General features: G+C 31.7%; 2 protein-coding genes across 2 annotated transcripts; one reads left to right on the top strand and one right to left on the bottom strand.

The window, feature by feature from the left end:
* The first annotated feature begins 808 nt into the window (after window positions 1-808).
* Window positions 809-15,091, top strand: LOC143227066 (RRP15-like protein). The gene is made up of 5 exons (XM_076458611.1): window positions 809-960; window positions 5,920-6,227; window positions 6,594-6,679; window positions 14,025-14,214; window positions 14,820-15,091. Exons 1-5 carry the CDS (start codon window positions 813-815, stop codon window positions 14,937-14,939), a joined length of 852 nt encoding a protein of 283 aa, XP_076314726.1. The 5' UTR covers window positions 809-812; the 3' UTR covers window positions 14,940-15,091.
* Window positions 15,092-22,794: 7,703 nt separating this feature from the next.
* LOC143227056 (uncharacterized) lies at window positions 22,795-25,717 on the bottom strand. Its single transcript, XM_076458603.1, has 2 exons — window positions 25,523-25,717; window positions 22,795-23,884 (listed from the first exon to the last, which is right to left on the bottom strand). Exon 2 carries the CDS (start codon window positions 23,846-23,848, stop codon window positions 23,012-23,014), a length of 837 nt encoding a protein of 278 aa, XP_076314718.1. The 5' UTR covers window positions 23,849-23,884; window positions 25,523-25,717; the 3' UTR covers window positions 22,795-23,011.
* Between the last annotated feature and the right edge of the window lie 239 nt (window positions 25,718-25,956).

Here is a 25,956-nt window from a genome sequence, read left to right as displayed (position 1 = left end):
GTTGGTAGTACTTATCTTCAAGTTAGAAGTAAGTTATTTTGACACAGGGGATTGTGAATCAGTTACTGTGTAAATTGTCAGTTAGGTGCGTTCCCTGAGATTTCTGTCATTTTACAGGCTATTTGGCAGAATATTTGTACTGTTTCAGTTGTTGATACATTTGTGAATAGGTCTTATAAAGGAAATGCTGGATTCTTAACACGCAAATGTGTTTTATCTTTTAGTGATTATATTATTTTTAAGGCTGATTAATTAGCCATAAAACAGAAAGGGTAGCATTGTTGTGAACTTTAGTTAGACAAAAGATGTACGAGGTGGTCCTTTTATATATTGTTAATGTTTTCGCTGTTTCTGTTCCAAGTTCTTTTTGACATTTCTTGAAGATCTGGTTAATTTAGTTCTTGATGGTAATTGTTGAGTTAGAGGTGTTTGCCATGACATAAACAATTTCAACTAGTAACTAAATAGGTGATTTTATAATTTACTAACCATGGCAATGATTGGTATGCAATTACTTCCATATCATATTTTGACTTTAAAGCAGGAAAGATGGTCCTTATCATGTAATTTTTGGTTGGTTCTATTTTAACTAGTTATTGCCCATATGAATTAAAGTACTATTTCAAAAGATGCGATTTTTAATATATTGGTTTGGTTGTGAAGCTCAAAGCTGTACGGTGAACTGTATGTGTTCTGCACACCACAGGTATCGAAAAACAATTTTTAATGTCGTAAACCTAGAGGTTTACCGATGAAAAGCTGGTGTCTTTTAAAATATAAAATTGGTATTTTTGTATTATAGAAATATATATATGTATATAAACACATGGAATTTAAAAATAAAAGGTGGCGTTTCTTACTGTACTAAAATGGCGGCGTCCATGGAAAAGGAATATGTACAAGTGTTAGTGGAAGATAACAGTGAAGCAGAATTAGAAAGTTCTGATGAGAATGATGAAAGTAAGTACTATTTTGGCTCCTCATGCTTAAAAAAATATGACGTTTTATTTGCTTATTAACTGGAGATGGGAATGGTGTTTCATATCATGCACTTTCTGATTGAGTTACGCTATTACTCAATTACTGTTTAAAAATTTAAGCAAAAGTATGCTTTACTGTTTACAAAGTATTATTCAAGATGTTAAGAAAACTCTTAGGTTCAAGAAATCAGTTTACCGAAAAAATACGATATTCTGTGACCCGAACACTTTTGAAAGGCTAACTTTTTTCTTCAGGGCAAATTAACATAGTATTATTGATGTACATATTATTAATCAACAATAAAAAAAAATTAAATCTCATGATTGTGAACTAGTAATTAGTGTTCACAATCATGATGTTTATATTACTGGTTAGCTTCATTGACTTAATGGGAAATATGACATATATTGACATTACAAATTTATTTTAAACTGAAAAACATAATATCAATTTATAATTTAAAACTTATTACAGTATAATGTGACAAACTGTGTGGGTAATTGGTTTTAATATTAGCAGTAATATTATATATATTATTATTAATATTCTATTAACTGAAAATACTTCAATTAAGATAAATCACCATGAAACTTGAAATAACAGACTATTTAAAGAAGTAGTAAAAAATAAAACAGTTATGCAATTTACACTGGTATACCTTACAGAAAAACAAATTCCAACTAACAACTTCCACAGTTATGTCTACCATTTGGCTGGGCATGGGTGTGAAAAATAGTTAAATTTCAAGAAATGTTCCATACTTGTGATTATGGAGCACAGAAATCTATATTTCATACTTTTTTATATACAAGTTATAACACAACTTGCATGTTAAATGAAATGTTAAGAAACCAGAGTGTTATGTATTGTTACAATTAATTGTTTAGAAACATAGTTTAAAGTACAAAGTCCCATTCTTTTGATTTAATGTCACTAACATAATGCCACTATTATTTCTGTAACAAAAATCTTTTGACATATTTCTAGATTTTGTATGTTGGCCTTCATGTTCGATCAGAGTGTAAACATAAGAGATATTTAGCATAATATTATACTAGTATAGGTTGGCTCTGAGGAACTGTTGATATATAATGAAGTGGACTTTTTCATGATTGACCAAATATAAAATATTATCTAATTAATCATTTAAAAGTGAGAGAATAAGTAAAACAAGCATAAATATATTTCATGGAATGTTGCAATAGATAACTTTGTATCTCATAAGAGGAGAAAAAAGAGTATTAAAAGTATGAATATGATGAGGATGAAACATTGGAATGTTACATGGAAGGAGTGAGAAAGTGAGCCAAACAGTGAAATATTACTTTTCTTACAAAATGGATTATTCAGTGGGTGGTACATATGAGATTCTATTGGATTGATTGAAACTGCTTAACTTTTAAGCAAAGTGTCCAGTATTAAATACTATACATATGTAAATTAATGAATATTGAGTTATTTATACATTGAAAAACACAAAGTGGAATAATATATCATCATTGAAATTCAGCATACAAAAGGTACAGACTGATTATTATGTTTTAAGAAACAAGGTTTAGTTGAAGGGATATTGAGATGTAGAACAGAGATTTATTTGTGAAATAAGTGGTCTTTTTATTGATAATTTTATCACTGTTACATCTGTACATGTTATAGTTGCATTGAACTTATGTCCCCTGCTAGTACAGTGATAAATTGACGGAGTTACAATGTTAAAATTCGGGGTTCAGTTCTGCTAAGTGGACTCAGCAGATAGTCTGATGTGGCTTTGCTATAAGAAAACACACACACGTATTGTATATATGAAAATGAAAACACATAAATAGCATAACTGATAAATACTAATTACAAACATTTTTCATTATTTTGGTAATTTCTAAATACTGAAACAGATATATTTCATGTTAAATAGAAAGGATGACTTAAATAGTTAGTATTCTGTAGAGTTTAAGAAAGACTGTAGATATTTATCATTTATAATATATGATTAAATTTTGATCATCAGATTGCATACCTAGTTTCTTTACAATTTCTGTTTTACAGTTAGTGAAGTGTGCTTTCACTATATAAACAATATCATCATGCATACTGTTTTTATCATTTCTTGTAAGTTCATTTTAGGTCATGTAAGACATCTTTCCAATACAGCACATTGCCTTCATTCACATAAATAGCTATTCTCACTCACTGCTTCCTTCTATGTGCAAAAATATTGTGTATGTATGCCACAATCCTTCTTCTATATCTCATCCATTGAAATTGACTGATTTCAATGCTTCTCATGTAAATCATCATGCATGAGCTCTTCTCATGACATGTGGCCCTGTTCAATTTTACCAAACTATTACTTTTTGTTAAGCAGTATTCACGTTAAAATGTTTTTTCTTTTGGTGGTCTTCCTGTGAATCATGATTTTAATAATTTAGTTGCTGAAGTGGGATTTCTTTATTATTTTTCTTACATTGATGAAATCTTTTAATTTAACTTAATTTCTCCTATTTACCTGTGGACCTTGGTAGTCTGTTTATTTGCTATAGATGTTTTATGCAGTCATAATCCTTTCTCCAGATTGTTGTTCTTCCCTCACTCTTTGATGGCTCATGACAATAACTCTCTGTTTAGCTACTTTCTCTTCTTTCCATTTCACATATTTGTCCTTATCCTGATCTGGATAGACATCTATGTTCTGTATGTACTCTTGTCTGTTATATTGCCTACAAAACTTCCTTCTGTTGTATCTATTCCCATCTCTTTCTTCCTTGGGAACCTTCCCCTGTTCATGTTCTTTCTCCTTCCTCCTTTGTTAATTAGGTTTGACTTTTCATTTGATTGGCTTCTTCCTCTTTATTCTATTTTTCCTGTACTTTTGTTGACATCTTACATTTTGTCTGCATTTCGTCTTTGTCATCTTTTGGAGGTACTGTCCCTTGATGTTTATTATTCTGAGAATGGTTAAGCACTTGAGGTGGTTCTGGTTAATTTTACTTTTAGGGTAATGATTTACATTATGAAGATTTCTTTTTAATACCAGATGTCAGGTCTCAGATTGATCTATCAGTTTATCATATTTACATGTGCTCCAGTCATGACTCATGGGTACTAGATTCCCTCTTGTTTTATACACTTGAGGCGAAGATTTTATAATCTTCTTTCCACCCACACCAGATGGCTGGTTTTTTTTGGATTGTAGTTAACTTGTCACTGGTATTATCTTCTTTCCTACCCCTCCCTTCTACCCCACATGGATGTCAGTACCCAATGACTGGGTTTTGATTGTGGTTGATTTACTGCTGGTGTGATCCTCATCCAACTGATTGCAGATAGCCACTCTACACCTGGGGGCACATCATTTTCATTTTACTCACTTTTATTACTTCTGGGATTGAGTTTCATAAATATTGTGTGATTTAGATTACTTTCTGGCCATAGTTATGTCTCATTCGAATGTACTGTTCTGTTTTTTGTCCATATATGCAACATCTTTCTATGGTGGGAGAACAGTATATCTAGTTTTGAAGTGGTGTGGTTCCCCACATCAGACCTTAGAATCTGACTGTCTAATTTTATGCTTTTGAAGCATGCTTCTTTCTTCCCCATGCATTGGTACCATGAGAAAAGAGGTAAGGTATTACATTGATAGTTATAATTTTTCAACACTGAAAATGTATTTTGATAGGTACTTACCTTTCCTCCTCACTGAAACCAGTGCTTTCATTCTCTGCCAAAACGTCAAGTGACAGTTTAGTAGAATTAAATAAAGTGAATTGTGCGTGTCATGAGTATGTCACACTCTTATCAGTAGATGGTTGACACATAATTATTTGCATGATAGACATATTGGAATCAATTAATTTCAATGGAGGGGAGATGAAAGGCTTTTGACATGCATAATTGTTTTGTTGTTTTTTTTTGCATATAGAGGACAGCATTGAATGAGAATAGCTATTTAAGCGAGAGGCAGTACGTACCTATCAGAAATACATCTTCAGTATAAGAAAATAAATTTAACTCTTAGTCAGTGTACCAAAGATACAACACACTTTGAGGCAGTGAATCAAGAGTCTGTTAATTTAAGTTTAGTATCAATGCTGTTACAAATTTTTTTATATTTAATTCAGTTGTACAGTTACCACTAATTACATATATTAAATACAATTTTTAATAATTTATCAGCTTCCCAAACAAAAACGTTAAAAGCATGTTACAGAAAACTTTTGCATTGGATAGCTTCAAGTCAAGTAAGATTTTTGTACCAAATTTTTCTATAGTGACAGTATTCAAGAACACTTTATATTTCACTTAGCAGGATCACAGTAGTTGAATGTCTAAAAGAGCCACGTGTATTGATTATAAAATATATTTATCTCTTTTTCATTAATATGTGTGAAGTGCAAGTTATGATTTTTATTTATGGAAGGAAATTCATAAATGTGTAAACACACTATTTTATATGAAAATGTGAAGCTCTAGATTGTAATAATTTATTTATAAATATACTGTGGCTTTTGAATGCTAAACTTTACTGTCTGATAGCTGAACTTACTCTAGTTATACTTTTAAATGTGTTTGGTAAGATTAAGGAAAATGAGTAGAATTTCCAAAGAACATGAATTATTTCTGACTTTAAATTTTTTGGATTTTAATAAAATCAATTTGTTGATTTAAGTTTATAAAAATGAAAATCATTTTGTAATTGCGGATATTACATTTCTTATTATATTATGGAAAAGTACTAGTTATTGCTACCAAAATTATAGTAACTTACCTCAGTAATACAAAGGAGACTGAAGGCCAAGAGATTTCACTATTTAACTGTACCTAACACTTAGTGTTGGATTCCTTATTCATAAGTTTATCAAATTTTTAAATAGTTGCTTGTGTTTGGGATGTGAATTTGATATAGAGATTAAATAAATCTTTCTTTCTTTGATTTTTCAGAAGAAGATTCGTTTAGTTTAGATGATGATACAAGCACAAAAGAATCCATTGAAACAGGAAATGATGGTTGGGCAGATGCAATAACTAAAGTACTTGGCTCATGCAGTTCCAAGAAAAACAATAATGTAGTTCTTTCTAAAGCAAAAAAAGATGTTGATATTGCTGAAGTAATTTCCAAAGATAGAAAAAATGAGGTTCAAGTTGTCAGCGAAAAGGGGACAATTATACAAGATGAAAAACTGCCTGCAAAGCAACCAAATAAGCATACATATGATGAAAAAAGTAATGTATTGGAGAGAAAAAGACAGGTAAATTTCCTTATGTTAACTTTATTTAGACTCCTTTGAAATATGAACTATCTTTATTGTTAGATAACCTAGAATGTTGAAAACATTTTTACAGTGTAAATTCATGAAAAGTAGGAAGAGTAACTTCGTGAAGATATATGTATATATATACAGGGTGTTCAGAAAGTCACTGTGCAGTTTTGTCTCTTAATAAATATATAAGTGCACAGTGACTTTCTGAATACCCTGTATGTATATACACACACACACATGTAATAAGTGGAAAACTAAAATTTGTAGTTTATAATATTTTTATGTACCTAAATAAACATGCATGTTTTTAATTGTTGAAAACTGATAATGAAAATTTTAAAAACGTTTTTACAGAAATTGTTATGGGAGAATATGGGACGTCAAAAACCAGATGTTACAAAAAAAGATCAAGAAAGGGCTCTAGCAAGAATTGCTACAAGGTAAGTTTGGGTATATGTATCTATGTATGTATTTGTTTTAACTACTAAACTTTTCTGTAGTTGCTGACTTGGGGCAGTAACTCAGACTTGTAAAGACAGTTTGCAAGAGTGAATTATAAGAATTGCTACAAGGTAAGTTTGGGTATATGTATCTATGTATGTATTTGTTTTAACTACTAAACTCTTCTGTAGTTGCTGACTTGGGGCAGTAACTCAGACCTGTAAAGACAGTTTGCAAGAGTGAATTATTAGCATTACCAGTATCTTTAAAGTTTCGTGAATCAACCAAAACTTAGACAGCATACAGTCCTGGGTAATGTATCAGCATGTGTACATAGTGAACTTGTGTATCAATTATTATTGTTCAAAAACGTTTTGTATTCTATAATTGAGGTACGAAGGAAACAGAGTTGCAACTATGGGTGCAAAAAAGTTTGTTTGTTTTTTCAAAGTTAATGTGGATAGAAATTTTTTGAAAAATGTTGAATTTTTATCAACTAAAAGTAGGATTAATGTAGAGAAGTAACAATTTTTATGTGTGTTTCAACTATTTATTTGTTGAAATAAAAGTGCAGTGAAATTGTTTTGGAGATAAAAGTGCTGGCTATGTCTTATAAAGATAAATTAATGTTATTTTTACAAGTTCTTGTTGGTTGAATACAGTAGTCATTAATTGTGTGATAAACCTATACAGTTGAGTATAATGCTACAAAAACACTATAATTTTGGTAACATACTGTAATTTCATATATAAACCTTTGGCTGTGGCATTTGGTTTCCATTAAAACTGTGTAGACAGCCACATTAGGAACTATTTAGAGCAAATGGTTATTTAAATAAACTTGAATATTTCAAAACAAATGGCTCTTCGTGACTTTACAACTTAAGTACTTCTTGAAGATGGTTTATGCTTTAGAAACAAAGTACAAATCTATCATATGCACACAAAAAGATGAGATAGAATAAGTTTTAATACAGAATATATCCATGTAACACTGAACAGTTTTGTTATGACAGATATCATGTGACATTTGATGCAGTAGTCAGCTTATCAAAAGTTACTTATATGAATTCTTGTATTCAGAAAATGTAGAGTTGTGTAAATTCATGAGACTGTTTTTGTGCAATGTCATTTCAAATTTGGTTTTGTAAATTATTTCTACACACTCACATACATACATACATATATACATACGTAACACAAGATACCATTTACTTTCATTAGATGTAATTGCAGACTTGTGAAAGTTAAAAAAAACCAACTATAATATTACATAGAGAATATTGTGAGAAATAATGTAATATTTGTAGTACTTATGAAATTCTGGAAAACTCATGGAATATGAATTTTGACCTTTAGGCCTGAAAAATGTAAATATTAGAAGAAAAAGCATTAAAAAGTTAAGGGGAAAACTTAACACAGAGATTTTTCAAGTATCTGTATAAAAATATTACACCCATAATGATTGTTAGTATAACTTGGTTGAGAAGAAAAAAGTGTACACATATCACTTTCTGTATAATTACAGACACAAACTTCTGACCATAATGCAGAATTTTATCAAAATGGTTTGTAAAATGATTCATATCAAATTTTTACTATATTATTATTTCATATTTTTATGAAAAGGATATGAGGAAATATTTACTACATCATGGAGAAGTGATTTTTGTAACAGTGAGTGAGTGAGAGCAGGATTGAAATGTGCACACAATGGGTATTTGTAAAAGTGCTAAGAAATACAAAAATGGTGATATGGTTTATTCATTGTACTTGTTTGCTTAGAATTAAGCACAATGCTACACAATGGGCTATCTGTGCTCTGCCCATCACGGGTATCAAAACCTGGTTTTTAGTGGTGTGAGTCCTCAGACATACTGCTGTGTCATTAGGGGGTTTATCGTAGTTGGTATGATCATAGAAATTTATATTTTGCATTTAGAAAAAAGGCTAATTTTGTTTTTCATGGCTGTTATGAACTGTGAACATTATTATTTACATCAGTAAACATGAGTACAATAATACATAAAACAGCAGGTAGACTGTTAAAATCCAGTACTATCAAGTCACATAAAAAAATAATTTCTTTTTTTAAAAACATTTGAAATATAAAAATATAGAAAAGGTATTGTAAATGACTTAAATGTTTATGGCTTTTGTCATCAAGGTGTCAGTTTGTTTGTACAATATTTAGCTACTTGCAATGTTTGTATGTTACAAAAAATACAAAACATTGGGGGTGTGCAAGTAAAGGATTTGTGTTCAAAGTGAATTTCAATCCATAAGTCTGAGTACTGTATATTACACAATATTTGTGAAGCATTTGGATTTTTCATAATGTTGGTTCTGAATATAGACACAAGACTTTAATGCATTGTGTACCAAAAACCTGCACAGGAAGAACAAGACATTTGTAGTAATTTATTTTAGTATTATGGACAATATGAACCCAATATATTTTTATGATTAGTCTAAAAACCAGAATAATAGACCAGATCTAATAACTGTTTTAGTATTTACCATTTTGTTTTAATTAAAGGCTTTAAATTTGTTCCCATAAACAACCATGTTAACAGTTTCACTATAGTGACAAGATATTGAAAGTTATTTTGGGAATTGAGACTTAAAGCTCACTTCTGTAATTCAGAATTTACAGATTATAATGTTTCTCTAACTGATTCATTCATGAACTTTAAATGTAATATGAGTACTTGGACTTTGTTAGTTGATCAGTTCACAATGCTTGACTTCTTCATTCAGAAGTGTAGTTATGAAATTAATCAGTGGGATTTAGATCAAGTAATAATCTGAATCTACTTGGAACAACCATCAAGAATGACTCAGGTATGTTTTAAGTGAATTTGTAAATGAACTAGTAAAAGATAGGAATAGAAAATCAGTTTCTGTATAAGAAAGTTTTTCTCGCACATACATACTATTTAATATACAAGCAACGTGGACAGCAATAAGTTAGACAATTGTCTCTTTGATGATGGAATCCCTGGATGCCAAAGTCCAAATAGAAAACAAGACAAAGGCTGTCCTTGTAGATACCATTTCAACAGCTTAAAATATTATGTTAATGATTTTTTTTCTAGTTGGAATGAAGCATGTACTATTAAGTATCACTAAGAGCAAAATACTTGAAAACTAATTCATAAACTTGGGATTCCATATGCTAATGGACTAAATAAATAAATTCTTCTCTTTTTAGTAAAATGGAAATATTAATGTTTATTTTTGACACATTTGTAAATTTAAATTACAAAATTTATATTAATAATTATTGTTTAACTTTAGCTGTTCAAACAATAACCATTAGTGTTTTTTACTTTTGGTTTCAACATTCTGTCTACTGTGATTGACCTGAATAACATTAAGACATCTGCTATTTCCAGTTTTTTTAGGTAATTGACAATTCTTACTTGGGTACCTTTTCAAACTTTTCAAACAATCAACTGCTAGGTTTAAAAAGGACTGTGGCAAGTATAATGTATTATTGTTTGGGGTAGTGGATTAATTGTGTAAATCTTGGTTTAGCCTGTTCTTCATAATGTTCTATATTGAAGTTGTTTTTGCATATATTAGGCTAAGTAAGTTGCTACAATTGATAGAAACAAGTTAATGATTGATTATTATATATATATAAAAAAGAAGGCAACAAGGTACCTTTTGGTTCATATTGGTTGTGCTACTCACTAAATTAGAATAAACCGTGATAAAAACAATCTAAAAGCCAGTTCCTTTCATTCAGTTATTTATCAAGTATTTCCATAAATTCTATTAATTTAATTACATTCATCACATCTGAAGGCAAAACATCCTGTTAAAAAAATTGAATTATATTAGCTGCAAATGACTCCTACCTTTCCAACATATGTATTTGTGTCCCTTTATCAAGCTTACCATTAAATATGAAAAAGATGATGTATCAACACGATTACTAATTCCCTTAAATGCATGAATCAGTCTTCTCTTACTCTGTTTTATTTTTTCAAATAGAAAACAATTTTAGAGATCGTAACTCGTCCTTATATGATAACCATTCCATCTTGGAATACGTTAGACAATTGTCTCTTTGATGATGGAATCTCTGGACAACAAAGTCCAAATAGAAAACAAGACAAAGGTTGTCCTTGTAGATACCATTTCAACAGCTTAAAACATTATGTTAATGATTTTTTTAGATGTATCATCCTAGCAATTCTCCATTGAACCTTTAAAACAGTTCGATGTCCTTTCTGCATTATGGAATCCCTAATTAAACACAATACTTCAAATACAGCCTAACAAGCGACTCATATGATGACATTGTGACCTCTTTAGACTTGTATTCAGTATTTCTGTAGATACAACTAACTTAAAATCATATTTGCTCTGTAACTAGCAACAGCACATTACTGGAATGGCTCAAGACTGTTTAACCAGAAGAGCAAGATCTTTTTCTTCCATAACATTCATAGTTACCTTTCATTTATTATAATTAAAAGCCATCTGCCGTTCGTTTATCTAACTCGCCAAATAATCCAAATCCTTTTGTAAGGCAGTATCATCCTCCTCACAGACAGCAATATTCAAATTTTAATGACATCAGCAAATTTAATTGATTTATTGTTCATCTGTGCCATTGATGTAAAGTAAAAAGAGTAAAGGTTCTGATGCTGAACCTTGAGGTACTTACGACATTAATCCAGTTTGACTGAATTCCATTTATAACAACTCTCTGCTTTCTTTCATCTAACCAGTTTTCTATCCAGTGAGCCAATCTATCTTCCATGCCTATGGGGATAACATTTTAAACAAGCTTTTTATGTGGCAACTTGTCAAATGCTTTCTGAATATCCAGATACACTATATTCGCATTTGTACCATCTAGTAAGCAGTAACATCTTCAAAGATTACCCAATGATAAAGAAGGCAAGGTTTTCCCCTCATGAAACCATGCTGACTATCCAACAAAATTTTAAACTTTGTTAAATAATTTTTCAAAGTACTTTTTTATGAGACTTTAAAAAAAACTGTTCCCACCACTGATGTTATAGTAATAGCTCTATAATAACTGAAACTTTTATCATCTTCCTTAAAAAGAGGAGTAACGTTAGTCAACTTAAAAAGAGGAGTAACATTAGTCAACTTCTAATCTTCTGGCAGTTTCACATTATATAAGGATTTAGAAAAAATAATAGCAACTGGCTCGCATATCCAGTCTTCAAATTTTTTCAAACTCTTGGGTAAATATTATCTGGTTCAGATGCTCAGAAAAAAATGTGATAATTTTGTTTAACTTGTTCCAGATAAATTCACAGCAGATGATGGTTGGAAGGGAGATGTTTAGTTAATGTGTGGGAAAGTTAGAGTTCTTTTATGAGTTAGGTAATTGAAAAAGGTTTTACAAGGCAGAGGAGTGTGTTACTTTTGTGTAAGCTTTCACATAGGTTCAGATGTCAGAGTAAGACTTAAAGTAGTTCTGTTTGAATTTTGATGATTTTAAGATAGTTTTTTTTTAACACTTAAGAAAAGTGAAATGGGTTGTTCATTTAGATATTGGTTTTATACTAGAGGTTAATCATCTATTTTCTCAAGAGGTTTTCAAAATATTTTAAAGTAAATTTATGTGTCAATTATACATACTCAAGAGTACTGAAGAGCCTATTAATCAGTGGTCTCATTAGTCAGTTATTACAATATTAACTCAAACCCCAAAAAACATTTGTTTGGAGAAATTTCAGTTGCTTTCTTTCTAGTCAGAACCTCAAAAATAGAAAAACAAAACAAAAAATGGTTGGTGGCAGGTGCTGCCAGACAGTTGTCATCCCGCATGGTCAGTATTTCCAGATTTCTGAAGGTGACAGATAGCCTGAATATTTTTGTCATAAGAAAGATGAGAGTAAGCAAACTTGGTGGTAATATTCAATTACTTGCATATTTGGAGTAGTTGAAAACAGTAGTAATCAGAGCTCTGATTTTGATTTATTCTCTGTTTTTATGACAGTCAGTTTAATCATAATTTTAATTAATTGATGGTTGAAATAGTTGAAAATATTAATAATAAGTAACACTAATTTTGATTGGTTGATTATTTTTGTGATAGTTGATATAATCAGAATTTTGAAAAATTGATTGTGGAATAATAAAAAAATGATAATAATTGAATATACTAATTTAAATTAATCAGTATAATTTAGCTCACATGACATTAATCAGTGTATTTGCTGCTCGTAAGTAATTCATTAAATTGATCAGTCTTTAACGCAACAGTATGAATATTGTTCACTTACCACTAATTTAACATCCAAATTCAGTGTCATTACAGATTTTTGTCTCCCCTGTTTTAGGTTTTATGTATATATTTCTGTGGTACTAATAACTATCATGTAAACTTAAAGTACAGAAAATGTTAATTTATATGTGTTCATGTTAAGTATATCAATAAGAGTTTCATACAAAATTGTACGAAATAAATTGTTTTAATCTTTTTTTATTTTGTAATACAAATAAAATTACAAGAATGTAAGTTGAATACCTTAGAGATTATTAAATCTTTAAAATAATAAATAACACACAGTGTTAGAATAGGTACACAAAAACATTTTAATGAAGTTCAGTATATGACCACTAAAATGTTGACTCTAAATGTTTTGACGTTATAATGCCATCTTCGGGAGCGAGTTACAAGACATAACCATGTTATTTTTATATATGATACTTGGATTTTATTATTGTTTAATAGATCGTATGACACATGTACAGGTTTACAGTCCCCATGTGGACATTTCAGAGAAGGTTACTCCTCATTATTGTATAAATATTTGCCAAACCTTCATCTGTATTTAATAATGCATGTTATATTTAATATTATATTGTTTCCAAGAATTCTTGAATATTTTTTGGTTGAGCTAATATTACAGTTTTTTTCCCAGAATACTCTATGTGGTGTTTCATGTCCATGTTCTGCCATGGCTGAATTTTTAATTTTTGTTTTTTTTATTTCTAGCATACCCTTTATGTTCCATTAAACAATATTTTAAATTACATTTAGTCTGCCAAATATAAATATTTCCACACTCTTTCAGTTTTATAGATCCCTGTTTTTCCCATTAATTGTAAGTTATCTTTTATGTTACCATAATTTTGTGTTATCTTATTAAATGGTTTAAATATAGCATAAAATAATTGTTTGTTTTTTCTAAATGCTTGAAGTTATTCATTAAACCTGGAATATATGGTAAAATTAACGTGTTATTTACTATTTTAACATAATACATATTACTAAATCTATGTTACTTAGTTGGTAACAAACAAGTATTTTATTTTGTAAATATTAAAGCTTATTTTCATTTCTAGGGGAGTGGTACAGCTCTTTAATGCTGTTCAGCAACATCAAAAAAAAGTTGAAAACAAACTCAAAGCAGCTGGTGGTACAGAAGTAAAGAAAGAAAAGGCTTTGAAATCATTAACAAAAGGAGAATTTCTTGATATGTTAAAGGGGTACAAGAGTGAAAAACCTAACAGCTTAGAAGTATCAGAGAAAAAGGTATTCTTGTTTTGTAGTAATGTATTGGGAAGACATAACGAGAAAGCTCTTAAGTACTCATTTTCTTGAGATGGCTAATCCATTAGTAAATATCAGAATATTAATTTGGTTTTATGAAAGGTATTTCAATGAAATGACTTAACAGTCACACTTCTAAGTCAAAGTAATTATGGTTTACAATAATAGTTGGCCACGTGAAAAAATACTGGACTAAGTTAAATTGATTTCAGTATGAACTATGTTTTTAGAAAGAAATTTGATATTCACAGAAGTACAGATATCACTAGTTCATGATATTCACAGAAGTACAGATATCACTAGTTCATGATATTCACAGAAGTACAGATATCACTAGTTCATGATATTCACAGAAGTACAGATATCACTAGTTCATGATATTCACAGAAGTACAGATAACACTAGTTCATGATATTCATAGAAGTACAGATATCACTAGTTCCTTAAATAGTTTTCAGAAGTTTATCAAAAATTTCATTTTGAAAATCAGGAAAAAAGTTTCACTAGCTATTGTATTTAGTTAATTAATCTAGTCTGTCTCTAAAAAGTCTTATTCTGTTATATTGCATTTAACTTATCTTCTGCAGAGTTTACAAAATAGCCACACTGAAGGAGAACAATGGAGTATTCTTCGTGATGATTTTATGATGGGAGCAACTATGAAAGACTGGGACCGGGAGGATAGTTCTGAAGAAGAGAAAGTATAAGTCATGCATGCAGGGTAGTGAACTTTGTATGTGAAGTATATATATGTCTGAGTTTTGTACAACTTTTTGTATATTATACATTAATGTGGCCTGAAATTGTTTTATAACTCTAAACATAATAGAGAATAAAAAAATTATATTACCTTTGATAATTTGAATAGTTTTTCTCAAGTATATGTACACACACACACACATACACACACTCAAACATACATGTATATTTATCAATAAAACATACAACTGGTATATTAGTTTTGTAGATAAATGTTTTCTTTATTAATCAAGTTTTTTTAGTCTTGTAGGTACATCCTAAAGGTTTATTTAAAATTATAGGCAAAGCAGTGTTCTTATCATACAATAAAGTTTTTAAACATTAAAAGTGACTATATATATATGTGTGTGTTTCAGTAGCTTCTGCAACCATCATCAGGAGTAAAATTCTACAAAAACAGTGGACTTTTATATAACAATGGTCATATTTAATGTAATTCATCAGGGTCACATGAATACTATACAATGAAGTTAGTGTTTCTCTCCATAATTCAGCAATGTAGCCAGCCAACCCTTTATCTCTATTTAACAAATGATTGTTCAGTTTACATTTACAACACACAACTTCAACAGGTTTTCTGATATTAAACTCATTTATTGCATTGGGTTTATTTAAAACGATTGGTTTATGCCATTATGCCACTGTATTGAGTGACCGATTCTGCTGGGTGTTTGGACAATGGATAAATTAATGTTTATTATGTATGTAGCCTTTATGTTCATTAATGCAGTATTTCAAATTGCATTTAGTTTGGCCACTATATACTTTGTTATATTCACATATAATTTAATGTGTATATCTTTTTGTGTTGTAGAATTTAAAAAAAAATTAGTGGTAGTAAGTGTTAGTTTTAATTTTATTAAATGGATTAAAAATGGGGAAAAAAATTGTTTTCTAAATATGTTGGCAACTTGACTAGTTACACCATTTATATATGATAATATCACTATCACTATGCTATTTTTTATTATAAACACTGTTTAATCTAGTGCATTGCTTAATTAAACTTGAATTATATTTTCTTTGTATTAAACATTCAATTACATGAACGGTATAGAAGCTGAGTAAGGTTTTTCAGTTTTTATGCTGCCACATCAACAATTGTCTTGCCCATTTTCTCAAAGGTTAGCAGCTTTTTATACTTATATACTCCATTTATAATTTATTTTTATATCACTGATTTAAAAATGGGTTAAATTATATAAAAGTCATTACTAATGATAGAGTTTATACTGTTGATATTATTGAATCTTTAATACAAATAAGATAAAATTCAAATTTAATGCAAGTAGTGCATCAGAATATATAGTGCTTATGATAAGAAAACAAATAACATAGTGATATTAACAAATGTAAACCATATAACTAGTCAAGTTGCCAAGGCCCAAAATGGCCAGGTGGTTGAGGCAATTGACTCGTAATCTGAGGGTCGCGGGTTCGAGCCCCCGTCACACCACACATGCTCGCACTTTCAGCCGTGAGGCATTATAATATGACGGTCAATCCTACTGTCCTTTGGTAAAAGAGTAGCCCAAGAGTTGGTGATGAGCAGTGCTGACTAGCTGCCTTCCCTCTAGTCTCACACTGCTAAATTAGGGACGGCTAGCAAAGATAGCCTTCATGTAGCCTTGTGCGAAATTAAAAAACGAACAAACAAACAAGTTGTCAATGTTTTTAGATAAATAATTTTTTCCCCCCATTTTTAAGCTATTGGATAAAATTAAAGTAATACTACCTGGCACTAAAGACAAAAAGATATTCTACAAAAAAAAGTGTATATTAGATTAGATGTGAGTGTGACAAAAGATATATTGGCCAGAATAAACTTAATTGGAAATACTACATTAATGAACATAAATGAACACAATAAAAAATGTTACTTCGTCCGCTGACTGAATTTGTCACAGAAACGGGTCATTTAATACAGTGGCATGAACCAATAATTTTAAACAAACCTAATACAATAAATGAGTTTCATATCAGAGAACCTGTTGGGGTTGTGTGTTGTAAATCAAATAATAATTTGTTAAATAGAGATGAAGGATTGGCTGGCCACAGTGCTGAATTTTGGAGGGAAATATTGACTTCATTGTGCAGTATTCATGTTACCCTTGTGAATTACGGTGAATCTGACCATTCTTACATAAAACCTACTGTTTGTGTAGATTTTTATTCCTAATGATGATAGCATAAGTTATCAAAAGATAGCCATTTTTTAAAAATATTCTTTTGTAATGTAAACATAATTTTGCTTATACTTTCAAATAAAGTTTATTGCATGATGTCACCCTATTTATATTTTACATTATAAAGGTATTTTAAACTAAAAAAAATTAACAAAAATATCAAGTGACATAAATTAAAGTCAACTTCATATAACTTTTTTTTAAGAGTTATTATTGATAATGTTATAATAAGTTATATTCTGCTAGTGTTGAAGTTACACTAGTTAATTTATAAAATGATATCTCACTGCTTTCATACAAAATAGCTTCAATCCTTTCTGAATCTGCTTATGACAGATGTGTTTAATGCGATTTGCACTTGTGCATGATGTCACTTAATCCTAAGCACTTGCTCTCAAATTAACTTCACTTTTTCCTTGTTGTTGTCCTGAATGAACATGTTCCAAAATAGTTGATTGATTACTTTATTTGTGATAGTTTACAACTGAGTTACTTTTTGTTCAAGTTTACCTGTTTTAATGTTCTGGTTTCACATAACTAGCATAATTTCTATAATTTCAATTAATAAAAAACAGACAAACAAAAAACATTTGGTGATTATCCACTACTGTGACTTCTCAAGTGATATTAACTTCCACGTGATATTGATGTTTCTAACATCGGACCTGTGGCTACTGAGCTCTAGTTATCTGACGAGGTCAATATCCATTGTTTAGTATGTTTTGAACCTCCTCACCTTCATCTATTAGGACATTGTTCCTTCTACCCAGATTGAATGTGATAAGGATGATGATGATTTTGACTAGCTATTATCCACACCAAGATTTGCTCTAAGCAGAACTTTATCTGTGGAGAAAAATTCTCACCATTTTCATATCTTCTTTGATTTTTTTTTTCAGGTATCTTCTTTCTTTTCCCAGTGTATTTAAAGTGTTTTGTGCATCACTATATAAAACCCATATTCGAGTTTACATTGTCTTTCTTGTTTTACCTCATACTATGATTTATGTAAGGTCATTTCTTGAAGAATTGTTCACCGGTGTTAACAGGCTTCATCCTTACCATCTAATTAACTCTTTTTGTCCTGATTCCAGCCATTCTTCATTTCTGTTTCTCTATTTCCAGTCTTTATAATATCTTTACCTGTTTGAAGGCAGACCTTTTAATTTCTAGTTCTTAGAGATTTGGAGTTCCCACTTTTAATGCCTTTGTCTCTTTCATATCTCATCCTCCTGTGTTACCTCTTATCACTTTACCTTATTTATGAGGTGCTTCATCACTCTTGACAGGTTTGTTCTTTTATCTTCATCACAGCGGCTCATAATTTTTCTTTTGCTTTATTCCCCCTTACTTGATTTCTCTCCCGTTGAGATAGGATGCTTTCCTAGCTAACGTGTGTCTCCACCCATGCTTATCTCTGTGGTTGTCACCAAAATTCTTTTTTTTTTTTTACCCAGAGGTCTCCTGTGGTGTTCATAACTCAATGTCTACTTTGGTTTCTCATTTTTTTCAAACTTCTTCATTTATTTCTATTCATAGGTCTGCTGAATTCATATATCCCCTTTCATTTCAGTTTCTTCTTTTTCCTGTCCTCCCAATTACTGAGTTCAGGATAATAATTTGTTTCATCAGCTAATACTATATCATATTGTATCTGGAAACCTGTATGTCTCTTTGCTAAACTTTGGTCTCCTTTTCTGGCTAACAGATGGGTTCTACATCTTTCCACTTCTCCTCCTCTTTCCCTTTCTCTTTTTCCATTTTCCTTTATTCCTCCCTCTTATCCTATTTATCTTAAGTGTCTAAAGGATTAATTTTCAGATCTATTGATCAAAAATGATACTGAGAGAGTATTTACCCCTACTCTGGACTATTACTCATAACAGAAGACTGGTATCTAGATGGACCTGTAATCTCTCACCCAGTTTATTGATAACTGTGGTTGATGTTTCAGATGCAGTTTCACACATTGTGATTCCTGCATTCTATAGGTGTTTTTGTTTTTATTTTATCCATTAGATTGAGTCCTCTAGTTTCATGCTCTTCCTTTTTGCATCTGTTCATTATATCTTCAGTTGGTAGATTGGGGATGATGTTCCATTAGTAATTGGATGATCTCTTTCTTTCCTCTTCTTGGGAGACTTTTCTCACAACTGTATTCTTCAGTAGGAAGCTGCATAGCTTGGCTGGCTTGTCAAGGCTTTCTAGACAATTCTCTTGCCTCCCCAATATTTGGTACACCTGATTATGTCAGTACTACAGTATATCATCTCCTTGCCATCCTGACCAGAGTAGCCCAAGAGTAGGCAGTGGGTAGTGATTACTAGCTGCCTTCCCTCTAGTCTTACACTGCTAAATTAGGGATGGCTGTCACAGATAGCTCTCATGTAGCTTTGCACAAAATTCAAAACAAACCAAACAAAACTGGTTTAATATATTACCAACCTTTAATGAATAATGCCCAAGATTTAGAAGTGTGTTGCAAAATATAGTTAATGGCAACCACATAAGTTACCAGCACAACTGATTGTTTATGAGTTTGTTGTGAAGTGAAGGTTTTAAAGAATGTTGCAGTCTTTCTGATAGTTTCCTTGTTTCTGGGTTTTCAGAGTGTATTGAAATACGAGTTCATATTTCATGAATTACAATATATAAAGGAAAGAAACAAAATCTCTTCTGCTGCATACTTCTTGATACATTTAAACCTACTAGTATGAATCAGTTTACAGAACTGAAAGAGTAAAACCACATACTTGGATAATACAGGTACAACAACATCGATGGAGAGGCAAGCAACAATTCAGACAAACCTGAAATAATGTCACGCTTGTTCCCAAATTATTATTATAACAAAACTGCCATAAGCTAAAAAAAGGATTGAATAAATAGGGCATATCTGTTTATCAACAATAATTCTGAATAAACTCTCAAAGCTCTCACCAACTTAGTTTTCTGTGACAATATTTGTTATATCTACTACATAGCATTATATTTGTACTTTTCTTCACACTGTCTGAACTAAGATAAATAGATATATTATTCTCATCAATATGAGTTCCTAGTATCAATGTTATCATGACACAGGTTGGCCTTTGTCATTTGTTTCTTCTGAGAATACTAACCATTGGCATTAAGTAACTTTTACTTTTATCATTATTCAGCTATGTTTCTTCAACTTTATACCTTTTTAGGATTAAAATTTCTCTTTTGAATATGTTTTGTGAAATTTTATGACAAAACAACCCCAGGATATGACCTGAAAAATTACAGTTTCTCAGGAATGGGTGGTTAATGTTTATCACTGTTTCCTTGATGTTGTTTTCTTGTATTTATTTACGTATCAGGATCAGATTTGGGAATCCAGCTTTTAACGGACATTCAATATTGTTATTCCATGTTGCTATGACAACGAATGTCATATCCCCGATTCATTAAACATGTTCAAAGCTTCCAGTCGATAACATTAACTTGACACTGTGCCAATACGATGAGCTGTACATTACAATATCAACTCGTATATTTCTGTTGTTTGTATTTAAAACAAGGACAAATCATCAAGGGTGGCTTATCCCCCATCCCACACAAAGCTGTGCCTTTTAAACTTTTTATTTGATATTGCATTAATATACATGTGGACCTACAAATTTGTTTATTTTTTCACCAGCTAGTATACATTTCCCAATTTGTTTTTTTTGTGTGTGTGTGTGTGTGTGTCATGGCGGGAATATTCGTTGTTACGTCTCTATCGTCAATATTACACAAAATATTAGCTGAGAGCTCTCTACAAGATAAAAATGTTAAATTAATTTTCATATTCCTTTAAGTAATTTGCGTACGAAAGTGCAATTAGTACTGATGTTTGCATAATTACTGTCGTAACTACCAGTGCTAGTTACATTTTCAAAAGCCACGAACGAGATACGAAAGACACCATTAAGTTTTTCTGTATGTTTGAGAACTGATGGAAATTGAATTATATTTTATCAACATTCAACTAGAATTTCTAATGAAACTTTCAAAATGTAACATCCAACTTTTAAATCAATCTGATTAAAACACTAACGAGTGAGAAGCTCTTTAAACTTCATTAAATATGTAAAAACGGACCTATCAACCTACAGACCTATTTTAGACAGAACTGTGTGTGTTAAAGTTTGTGTGTGAATTTTTTCACTTGTTTGTAGACACTTAAAGTACTGTTACCGTCACTCTGTTCAGTTTTAATACTTGACCACTGTACTCTGGTTTAGAATACATCTCTAGATCTGGTATCTCTAACTAGACAAGCATCTTTTGTATTAGAAGTGTTTGGTGTGCATCGCGTGTTGTAGAATAGGCTTAACGCACTCAAGCTTTTAACCTCGCATTAATTGAAACACCCCGCACGGCCATCAGATTTGTTCAGCATTTTACATACCTAACCTGAGACATGAGTATTCCAGGCATGTCACTTAATTGTTTTAATTACTTTCAAGTACTATATTTACATTTTTTAGATTTTGTGCATGCATAAGTCCCGTATGTCAAGCACGGTTCTTCCACTTGGTTTCATTATTTTATTCTGTAAAGCACCGCTTATGTCTGACATAGTTATTTCGTAACGTCAAAATGTATTTCTTTTCTGCCTAGTCTGACTTCACTTGAGATCATGTTTTATATAAAGTTGCTAACATTTAGGGCTTTTGAAAAGGCAGAACGTTAGCGCGCGATAAAGAGCTTTGGGGTGGGGATTCATGAGACATGCAATATGACTTTGAATTTAACTTCGATGTAGCTGGTTAAACAACCAAAACGCATTTATACAAAGCGTTGTTGTTGTTGTTTTTGTAATTTCGCGCAAAACTACTCGAGGGCTATCTGCGCTAGCCGTCCCTAATTTAGCAGTGTAAGACTAGAGGGAAGGCAGCTAGTCGTCACCACCATCCGCCAATTCTTGGGCTACTCTTTTACCAACGAATAGTGGGATTGACCGTCACATTATAACGCCCCCACGGCTGAAAGGGCGAGCATGTTTTATGCGACGGGGATTCGAACCTGTGACCCTCGGATTAGGGGTCGAACACCTTAACCCACCTGGTCATGCCGGGCCGTTACAAAAAGCTACTCATTTGTTTGAAACGGGAGATTTCTTTACTAATGTGCCTAAACTCAGAGAAAATGCCCAGATGTGTAAATCTCGCACTCAGTATTGGCAGTTTTGTTTTTTATGAAGATTAATGACAGGCCTGGTTTCAGCTCCTTTCTCTTGGGGCGAGGGCAGCAAATCTTGATATTGATTTATAAGAAAGTTAACATAACAAACACGCTTCTCCCTTTCAATTTGATGCTATTTTTAGCTATTTAAGAAAAACATACACATTTTTAAAATTGACAACATGAATTTTAATCGTTAGGTAGAATAAACTTGGATGGGCCAGAGTAAAACTTGGGGGGGGGTTGCATGGCCCACTTCATCACCCCTCTAATGTGAGCCATAATTAGTAGATTGAAAGTAAATTAATTGATTTTTACGTAAAATGATAATTCGGCCATCCACAGACAGCGTTTTAAGTTAGAACAAATTATGTAAAGTACATTCAAATGATCTTTTCGGGAGTTATGTAATTCTGATGTGATGAAATTCGTTTTAAATACTTTATTCACGTTCAACAAAGTATTATACAGAAAATGTGCTTTATTTTTCCCAAGTCATAGAGGCAAACACTTCCACATTAGGCCTTCAGACGTACAATAAGGCGAAGGTACGAGATTTCGGCAAATGTTACAGTAGTTGCCAAATATATTGTATTTGAGGGTTTAAGTGTTTTATCTGAAAAAAATAAGTAACGTGTCATTCAATGCGTATTTGTACCTTTTGAACCTGGTAGAGGTGGTCGTTTTCTTTCGTTCTTGATATCGATTTCAGGAACCCTGAGAGTATCTAGCGACTCAAAACAGGTATCACAAGACACATTGGGCAAATGTTTCATTGGTGTTTGAAGGTCATTCAATAAGTCGCAATCTGAGGGTTGAGTCTGGGTGTCGGTGATAATAGGTGAACATTCGTTAAGATCTCTAATTACGGGTGGACTGTCGATTGATATAGAAATAGCTGGCTGGGTGTCCTCTATCTGAAGTGTGTGCACTTTTGTAGCCAAAGTGTCTTGAAAATCTTGTTTTTGATACTTTCCATCGTATCTTGTCAATTTTGGTAACACCATATAATCCTGAAGAGTTTTTTTCACTTCGGTTGACTTTAAACATTTTTTTGAACAGTTAACTTCGAAACACATTCGCTTCTGCTCAAGAGATGAGGGTTGTTTCTCGGACTTCACACCATGATGAAAAAGGACATTTTGAACGTTCTGATGGAAGGAAAAGCCACCAGTTTCCAGCATCTGAGGTTTTCCTTCAGTGACGACTTTGTTATCTTTGAGATTAAGATTGGTAGGCCAGTATTCTTCATGGTTCATGTTGCTCGTCAAAAAAGTGTTCTCTGCATTGTTGAAATCACACATTAGGTTTTGTGCTGGGGTTTTCATTTTAGACCTAATTACTCTCGAAGAAGGACACCTATTCGGCTGGTAATATCGTTCAGAACGTGGATGGTCTGTGGAATATCTCTGGATTACTGGAATACGATTGGGTGAGAGCCTCATCTGATTTTCAGTAATTCGAAGATGGAGGTCCATTGTTGGTTGTTTTTTACAATGATGATAACATGGGTCCTGAAATGAATCCAAATTTTAAAACAGATGTAATTACTTTTGTAGAGTGTCGACAGCGATGTGAACTTGAAATGAATATGGGTGTATTCCAATATATTTATTAGTTGTACACTAAGTCCTGAGGTGTATTAATTGAACTCTGGTTTACAGTTTAAAACTAAATTGGAATTTTTAGTTGGACAAATTCACTTTTTACTAAAACTTTTTTGTTGTCAAAAGTCATTACAATAATTCCCATGAGAATTGAAATTAAAGAGATACTCAGCAGGATAAAGTGGACCTGTTTTTAAAATATATATATGATTTAATCAGTACAATAAATCAAACATTTCATAATACTAAACTTACCCTACTGTCAATTTTGGTTCTAACTGTTCCTTTTGCTTTTTTCCTGTTACACAACTTATACAGAACATGCAGCCCCGCCTCTAAAGGACTAAGCGATTGGTTTAAGAATTATTGATGTCAAATAACTTTTCACCATCTAAGGTTATTTATTGGTTGCTATTTTGTTTTTAATTATTGTTTGCTTGTTTTTGAATTTCGCGCAAAGCTACTCAAGGGCTATCTGCGCTAGCCGTCCCTAATTTAGCAGTGTAAGACTAGAAGGAAGGCAGCTAGTCATCACCACCCACCGCCAACTCTTGGGCTACTTTTTTACCAACGAATAGTGGGATTTACCGTCACATTATAACGTCCCCACAGCTCAAAGGGCGAGCACGTTTGGTGCGACAGGGATTCGAACCCTGTTGTTTGCTTTCTGGAGGAATTATGAAACGAACTAGTTAATGAACTATTAACTTAAAAATTTAAATATTGGCACTTTAAAACAACGTAAATATTTGACTATAAACCAGAAATAACTGAGATTGGATGAACTTTTCACAAAGTTGATTACAATCATGAGTATAAAGACTGTATATATACATTTGAATGCTCGAACACACACACACCCTGACACCAGCGGCTCCAAAATTATGGCTATCGGGTTTGGTCGCAGAGCAAGACACAGTGAGACATAAGTGTATTTCATTTTGAAAATTTTATAAAACGATTATTCTAAAATTTAAGAGTACTATTAGCTTTTTCTGAAATATATTAGGATAGCATCCACCCCCTTTGCTAATTGAGTATTGATTGCAGAAAATAATTGTGTTGTTACTCGGATGGGTGGATTGTAGTTTGGGGAAGATTGGGAAATTCTATATTACAACTGTGAATACACTTAAATATTTATACATTCAGTCTAGGAAAGTTAACGATATTATTTATTCAAGTGCTTGTGTTTCTACTGATGAAAGTACAGAATGTAATATGTCAACCACACTATACCTGCCAAATATAAGTTGCTTTTTTAAGTTTTGTTTTTAGAATTTTGATAACATTGAACTCAAACTTCAAATTTGATAAAACATTTTGTCAGAGATGACCCTTTTAGAACAGGCTCTGTCGAATATTCAAATATATGGGCACACAAGCATGCTTAAAATAATTCGTTCTATTTTTCTAATGAAATCAATTTTTCAAATAACGTTTCGCGTGCATTATGCCAACAAATGAACGTACACATTCGTTTATAGGTCTTTGTAAGTTAATTATTTTAGTCAGAAATGGAGGAAAGTGTCTTATTCTACTCACTTTCCAAGACGTGGTCGGTTATGATGATCGTCTTAGGGGCACTTTGGAGTCGGGTCAGAATAAAAGCTCCAGGGAAACCTAACTCGAGTACTATAACCGGAGTAGCAAGTTTGACGTCGGTTCCAACCCGGACAAATCCGTGCCAATGATTTCAAGTTAAACATATTGAGCTGGCACAAAGTGGTGACTGAACACGCGAGAAAGACGCAGTTGCTCTTTTTTTAATACCAACTTATGACGTCACATTGACGTCAATAGTAATTGCAGAATCGTTTGTTTAGAGTTAAATAAGACTTTCTACTGAACGAATAATAATATTTCCCAATAGTACTTGGTTTTAGAGTTTGTTACGTTTTTATACCAGTAATATGAGTCGTGTATTCACGCTAGCGAGTTTAATTTTTGTTTTATGAGAATAAACACTAACTTATACA

The sequence above is a fragment of the Tachypleus tridentatus genome, chromosome 1 (assembly GCF_004210375.1).
Source record: "Tachypleus tridentatus isolate NWPU-2018 chromosome 1, ASM421037v1, whole genome shotgun sequence".
NCBI lineage: Eukaryota > Metazoa > Arthropoda > Merostomata > Xiphosura > Limulidae > Tachypleus > Tachypleus tridentatus.
This window is presented reverse-complemented; position numbering and strand designations above follow the sequence as displayed.

What these genes read in the sequence shown, in the direction of transcription:
- LOC143227066 (XM_076458611.1), top strand. Translation starts at nt 813, where the DNA reads ATGTATATAAACACATGGAATTTAAAAATAAAAGGTGGCGTTTCTTAC. An exon ending in TTCTGATGAGAATGATGAAA is followed by an intron (nt 961 to 5,919) that starts GTAAGTACTATT and finishes TTGATTTTTCAG; the next exon opens with AAGAAGATTCGTTTAGTTTA. An exon ending in TATTGGAGAGAAAAAGACAG is followed by an intron (nt 6,228 to 6,593) that starts GTAAATTTCCTT and finishes ACGTTTTTACAG; the next exon opens with AAATTGTTATGGGAGAATAT.
- LOC143227056 (XM_076458603.1), bottom strand. Translation starts at nt 23,848, where the DNA reads ATGGACCTCCATCTTCGAATTACTGAAAATCAGATGAGGCTCTCACCC.